Source organism: Glycine soja, chromosome 9, assembly GCF_004193775.1.
Source record: "Glycine soja cultivar W05 chromosome 9, ASM419377v2, whole genome shotgun sequence".
Classification (NCBI taxonomy): Eukaryota; Viridiplantae; Streptophyta; class Magnoliopsida; order Fabales; family Fabaceae; genus Glycine; species Glycine soja.
In genome coordinates, this window is record NC_041010.1 from 32,096,813 (window position 1) to 32,103,819 (window position 7,007).

The 7,007-nt window shown below is 30.5% G+C and overlaps 1 protein-coding gene across 2 annotated transcripts; it reads left to right on the top strand.

Annotated features, from left to right (window-relative positions):
• Positions 1–113: 113 nt before the first annotated feature.
• LOC114368658 (short-chain dehydrogenase TIC 32, chloroplastic-like) lies at positions 114–6,760 on the top strand. 2 transcript variants are annotated; one of them, XM_028325876.1, is made up of 8 exons: positions 114–336; positions 2,347–2,578; positions 2,735–2,814; positions 3,208–3,361; positions 3,814–3,892; positions 5,687–5,771; positions 6,048–6,103; positions 6,457–6,760. In XM_028325876.1, the coding sequence occupies exons 1-8, from the start codon at positions 222–224 to the stop codon at positions 6,613–6,615; spliced, it is 960 nt and encodes a 319-aa protein (XP_028181677.1). In that variant the 5' UTR covers positions 114–221; the 3' UTR covers positions 6,616–6,760. The 2 variants fall into 2 exon arrangements, with proteins under 2 accessions (XP_028181677.1, XP_028181678.1); XM_028325877.1 differs by having other exon boundaries at positions 6,527–6,760.
• The last annotated feature ends 247 nt before the right edge of the window (positions 6,761–7,007 follow it).

The following is a 7,007-nucleotide window of genomic DNA, read 5'->3' on the forward strand; positions in this document are numbered from 1 at the left end:
TTATTAATAGTTGAATAAATATATCACCTCCAAGAAAAAAAGAGAATAATCTGACAATTAATTAGGATAAAAAAAATATTCTCTTTTATTTCATATACAAATACAAAGAACGAGACGTAATAATAAATAAATAAAATTTCTTATTAGTAACCTTTCAGCTTATTACATTTTGTTTACCGTCGTTTTCGTTCAGAGAGACAGAACAAATACGAAACGACAGCATGTGGTGGCCGTTCAGCAGAAAAGAGAAAGAGGGTTCTGGATTTTCATCTTCTTCCACTGCCGAGGAAGTTACTGAAGGAATCGATGGCACTGCCCTCACTGCTATTGTTACAGGTTAGTAATTAACTTAATTAATTGGTTTTCTTTCACTAATCGACGTTTCACATTTTCACTTTTGCACTGGTTTAGGGATTAGGTGAGGAATTCATAATGAAAGAGGAGAGAACCCGTAAAAATTAGGTTTAGGTGGGAGAGCCATAATGAACGATGATGGGAAACCTTAGAAAAAGCGGAGACCTGTGAATGCTTGATTTTTTTTTTTTCTTTTCCTCATTTTTTTAAATTTTAAAATTAATTCTAGACTAACAAAAATAGCTAGTGCCTTATACCACTCCATTATCTATTTGAGTAATCTTACTTAATTGTAATTTTTTTTAATGATGTTATTTAAATTGGTTTTATGTATGACTCATTTCGTTGGTGGTCCGGCAAATTTTCTTCGGAAATCAAATATAGTATGACTTTGAACAACCAATGGTTTGCTTGATTGTAATTTAAAAATTTTAAATAATTTCTAAAAATAAAAAAAAAATCAAACGTACTACTGCTTACTGTTGTTGTCTGATACGAACTACTACTTCTGGAATGATTTTGTACAAGAATTATTTAAATCAACGCGAACTAATTTCCGTTGTACAATATATATGTTTATTTTTTATATAATTAAAATTTATAATAAATAATTTTTTTTAATATATAAATTATGTTTTAGATTTGTAATGAATAAGTTAATTTGTAATATAAGATTATTTTTAAATATTAACACTTTCTTTCTATAAAAAATGACTGAAATTCAATTTAGGCATAAAAACAAAAGATGATAGATTTTAAGTGATAGACAGTTAAAAATAAATTAAATATGCAAATAAAGATGATAGTTTGTGATGATTAGGGGATCATTTTTTTGGCCAGTTGTGGAGTAATGTTGGAATCAAGGTTTTAAAAAACAGTTCTCGGCCCTCAAGGTTTTTAACTATCTGCAACCGCAGATGGGACTACATCGGCCGCATTTATCCGTGATTTGCTGTAATATCAACAAATACGATGACATTGTAATGTGATATTGATGTTTAAAACCTTGGTTGGAATGCATATTTAAATGAGATAAGATAACGAATATTGAAAAGGTAAACAGTCTAGGGGTCTTATTTTCCAAGCTGTAAGATAGGGATATATATCTATTTATTTGACTGTTCAACGAATTCATGGCATGTGGAATTTAAGATAAATCTACCTTTCCTACTTGCACCGACGTCTGTTAATGCCACTGGCCCACTGATAACCAAGGTAGTATTTGGCTTAGTTTTTATTTAAAATTTTAGAATATAGGAATTTTTAAAAAAGTAGTTTACTTTTTTGTTTTCATAATGAAGGAACATTAAGAAGAAAACAAGCTTTTAAAAATGTTAGCTACTTTTGTTTCCTATTTTCATTTTTTGTTTTCACTTTTTAATTATAAAACTGTCACCTTGTTTTCAATATGTTTTCTGTTTTTAAGAATTTGTACATTGAAAACAACTACTTTTTTCTTTGTTTCTTGTGCAAATCTTTCAAAACAGAAAACAAATTGAAAACAATGTGGAAGTTTTGTAATTAAAAAGTAAAAACAGAAAATGAAAGTAGGAAACAAAAGTGGAAATAAACGCCCTCTTAATTTTAGGAGCATTTTACTTTTACTATTTCATCTCTTATTTGTCACTTGTCAGCTTGTTTTGTTTATACTTTAGCTTTATCATGTCTATTTTGCATTCAGGTTATGAATTCTTTAGAGAATTAATTAAAATACGTTGTTTTAAACATGTTTAATCCTTCTTTTTAATATTTTTCTATATCATTTTACATGCAATCACCTTATATTTACTTTTTCTCAAGCATGGTTAGTATTGTTCTTATAAAACAACCTTAATTGTAACTAATTTTTCAATTCCTAAAGTTTACTTATTCTAAAAGACCTTATAAACTCAAACTTCTAGACAAACAAGAAACTCTATGAAATTTACATTTTTTTACATACATTCACATTAATTTGTGTATTTTGGTTGCTGTTGGACAATGTAATAACAGGGGCATCTAGTGGTATTGGTGCTGAGACTACCCGTGTTCTTGCTATGCGTGGTGTCCATGTAATTATGGGGGTGAAAAATATGAATGCTGCAAAAAATATAAAAGAAACAATACTTAAAGGGATTCCCTCAGCTAAAGTTGATGCTATGGAGTTAGACCTTAGTTCAATGACATCTGTTCGAAAATTTGCATCAGAGTTCATTTCTTCTAGTCTTCCACTAAACATTTTGATGTAAGAGTACAAAGGCTACATTGCCAAAAAAATTCATAGATGTGTTTGTGTTCAATACAGTTGACTGTTACTCTCTCTGCAGATAAATCTTAATTCTGTTCATTCAAGGAAACAATGGAGTAGTAATGGTTTTTGGTTTATTTGTTGCAATTTAAGAAACAATGCAGGAATTTTTGGAACCCCTTTCATGCTGTCTGAAGATAACATCGAACTACAATTTGCCACAAATCATATAGGTATGTAGAAACTATCAAATGTTCCATAACATGAAGTTTTTTGAGCTTTACATAATATTAGTCTTAGGAAAAAAAGAACGAAACATTATGGCAATGAAGTTTCCTTAGAGCGTATGAAATTTGATGTGATTTTTTCTGATCAGATGATTAAGAAAGGGATGGGGTTTCCAGGGTGTAGGGAATATGATGTGAAACTTGTGTGTGTGTGGTAGGAAGGGGTTAAAAATCTTTGATATATGAAATCTATATGTAGTCCTTCTACACTTATGACCTCAACTTATATAAGTGGGAGATAGTTTATATGAAATATCAAATAACTCTTCTAATGTTGGTTGTGGAGATGATCTTAATCCTTTTTTATTTTTTATATCTATATTTAACATATTTCAACAGGTCATTTTCTTTTAACAAATCTGTTATTGGATACTATGAAGAAAACAACACATGAAAGTAAGAAACAAGGAAGAATTGTTAATGTCTCCTCACAGGGTCATCAATTCACCTATCGGGAAGGAATCCTTTTTGATAAACTTAATGATCAATCAAGGTAAGAAGTAGCCAAAATACAAATTAAGTTAAATTATGCTGACAGATTCTTTTATATGAAAGAGGGATTTATCCAGAAACTGCAAAATCTTTGAACAATTATTGAAGAGACTTCAATTTTATAACCATTGGAAATTCAGCTCTAACATTTGTTTAGCAGTGGAAAAGATTAATATTATTGTCAATCATGAGCTTGGGATATTCATTTTTTCGTTGTTCATATGTGTGGCATTAGGTGTCACATTACTATGTAACAATTTGCTGTTACCTATCACTCATAGTGTGTCAGATTAAAGTCTATACACAAAAAAATTTAATGCACCTCGATAAAGCATATATTTTTACTCACAAACCAATGCTGCATTTAAAGTTAAGCATACAGACATTATTCCTGTAGTGTTGCGAAGGATAAGTGTTTTGTATAGTTCATTATGTTTGATTCCTTGTGTACAGTTATCAGGCATTCCGTGCATATGGACAGTCAAAGCTTGCTAACATTTTACATGCCAATGAACTTGCTAGACGTCTTAAGGTATGCTAATATTTTTTTTTTGATCGGCAAGGTTTGCTAATATTTATTGTACTGTATCCTGACTCCTGAGTAAGATGTTATTCTGGTGATAGAGTTTGGTTAATAGTATTTTTTACTACATGTGACTTGTAGTTTTCTTTTTTATTGGCAAATGTTAATTGTTAGTATAGTTAGTTTTTGTTAGTTGGTTATTGATAGCTATTATATGTTTTCATTTATTATATCACATTAATTTCTCTAAACTTTTGGTTGATTACTTAAAATGGATTGGCCTGATGTTTTGAATGTTCTCTTAGTTGTCTTTCAGGTGTCACAATTTGATTAAGAAATGGATATTTCTGAATGAATATGTCTTTTACTATGTTGAGAACTGTTTCTAAGTTTTTTTTAATGCATATTTCAGCGTTGATTCCTATATAAGCAATTCTTTCTTATTGAAACCAATTTGCATCGAATGAGTAGTGATTTGTATACAACTGTATGTCACTATGAGTGTTTTAAAACCTTCTGGACAATTTTGACCCTTAATCAGCCTTTGTTTTGGTCAAGTTGATGACACGTAACAAAAGTGGTAACAAAATTTAACCTGTTAAAAACAAGGTTGAACTGGTTAAATTTGATTTTGCATCCTTTTATTTTTATGAATAATAATTTAAAAAATTAACATCTGAATTCTATAATTCAAGACTTTTAATATAATGTAAATTATGTAATATAATCTGCTTGTTATGTTTAATTTAATATCTTACTATAACAACACCAACAACAATAACCTTATCTCACAAGTAATGTCAGCTACATGAATCACATGACCCCATTAAGTTTGGTCAAAAACTAAATTCTAAAGGATATTGTTCATCATAAGATTCTTTTTTATAATTTTCTGTCCTAATTGGTCTCCTTTCTATTCCTTTTCATTGGAATAAAATTCATGTGATCTATTCTTCTCACTGGTGCCTTCGGTGTCATCTACACAAGTCCAAACTACCCTAAGTGTATTTTTGTTATTTTCTTCTTGATAGGTGCTACCAATATCTCCTTGCATACACTCATTCCATATCTTGTCCTTTCTTGTGTGGTCTCACATCCATCTTACTATGATTTGATAATTTATTTTGTTGTTTGGAAACCAATATTTACTTAAATTTAGTTTAACAAGTGCCAATGATAATTGTGTTCCGTGGAATTGAAGTACCTTGTCAGAAGCTAGCAGGTTGCTTGTTTAGAATTTTCTTGTTTTCTAACAGTATTGTCTTCGGCACACGATAACTACACTCTTGCTAGTTGTGCAGGATATTCTGCGTCCTATCCAATATCTATTAGTTGAATTGTCCATATCTTTTGTGTAGATGACTAACTAGTTTGTAGTTGAGGTTTGTAATCAATACCAATTTGTCAGTCTTTGATCTCTGACTAACTAACCTCTTTCTAGTCCCTTTATGTTGCTAGTTATGTAGAATATGTTGCTTCACTATCTGAACTGTCCTTATCTTTTATGTAGATGGTTAACTAGTTTTTAGGAAAAGTTTGTCATTATCAGTACCAGTTAAATTTTGCCCTTCTTTGATGTTAGTTGGGTTTAGAGCCTACTACCTTTAAGGTTTATGGAAATACTTAAACTTTGTATTCCTTCTACAAACCACAATCATTAGTTATTTTTGTTTAATTTCTCATCTCTCTCTGTTTTGGTGACTTTCCTTATATGTTTAAGTAAAAATCAGCCTCTGGTTTTTCCTCATTAGTTGTCTCTAATATATATGTAATATTACTTGTTTGATGTTGCATGGTGATCAGGAAGATGGGGTAGATATTACTGCTAATTCTCTTCATCCAGGAGCCATTGCCACCAATATCCATCGTTACAATAGTGTATTGACTGGTAACTGCCGCATTGTACTATTAAAAAGAAAACAATGCTTATATGTTACATTAAATAGATAGGCTGTTCTGAATATTGAATTCAAACTCACTGAGCAGGATTAACTCTTTTAGTGTCCTTTGTAAACAATTTCACATGTTCATCTGGAGCCAGCCTTTGTAATATATAGCTTAATTGACTCACCAAATCATGTTGTCTTCAAATTTTATATGGAAGTATTTTTCCATGATGACAATTGTTTAGTTTTATGGGCATTTTTCTGTGTGGTTTATGCAGGACTACCAGGTGTAGTTAAGAAGTTGCTGAGTTATGTAGTTAAAAATGTTCAGCAGGTAAGTTAAAACCAATATGACCTAAATTTCTCCCGCTTTAAACTTCTCACTTTACACACTTCACACTTAGAGAAGCAAAATCCGAATATGGGGGTTCTGTTTAAAAGGGAATTAAAAAAATACCTGTTTATTTAAAACTAAAAAAATTGATTGTGATAAAAATTTGAGTTTTTTTAGTTCCCTTTTTAACTAATGAGAAAAATAGTTCTGTTCTTTTAAAAGAACTTAAACAATTGTTTTCATTTTTTATATATATCTTTTAATAAAAGGTATCTTTCCCCCTAAAACAAATATGCTTTCAACATGTGGTTCTTTTTTATCTTCCCTATTTGCCTTCTCCAACCTTACATCAGGGAGCAGCAACAACTTGCTATGTAGCATTGCACCCACAAGTGAGGGGAATTAGTGGTGAGTATTTTGCAGATAGTAATATTGCCAAAGCAAACTCACAAGGAAGGGACATTGATTTGGCTGAGAAACTCTGGGACTTCAGCATGAATTTGACCAAGTAGAAATGTAGAATACTTGGTGGCAATTGTCAATGCAGATAACATTCATTCTTAGTGAATGAAAAATGTTAGATGATATTAATGCTACTCTGTATTATTTTACTATTTTTAATGAGATGCCTATCTTTTAAGGATTTCAAATCTTACAATTTAGTGGTCCCTATGCAACAAATTTATACTAATATATATGTTTGGCTTTTAACAATAAACTTATTTTGAAGATTATTTTGTTTGAGGCACTGTTGAGCACTTCTCTTGATAAGCCTTCAAAATAATGATGCTCTTTACGTGTTGGGCAATTTTGCTCCCAGCACCTTCATAATTGCTTGCTGCACCTTTTTAAACTTTTGGAAAGGTTATTCTGGAATGTAAAATTACATTTTGCATCAGTATAA

Excerpts from the sequence above, each read along its gene's own strand:
- LOC114368658 (XM_028325876.1), top strand. The coding sequence starts at position 222 with ATGTGGTGGCCGTTCAGCAGAAAAGAGAAAGAGGGTTCTGGATTTTCA. Across the intron at positions 3,893-5,686 it reads AACTTGCTAGACGTCTTAAG|GAAGATGGGGTAGATATTAC; the intron begins GTATGCTAATAT and ends CATGGTGATCAG. Across the intron at positions 6,104-6,456 it reads TAGTTAAAAATGTTCAGCAG|GGAGCAGCAACAACTTGCTA; the intron begins GTAAGTTAAAAC and ends ACCTTACATCAG.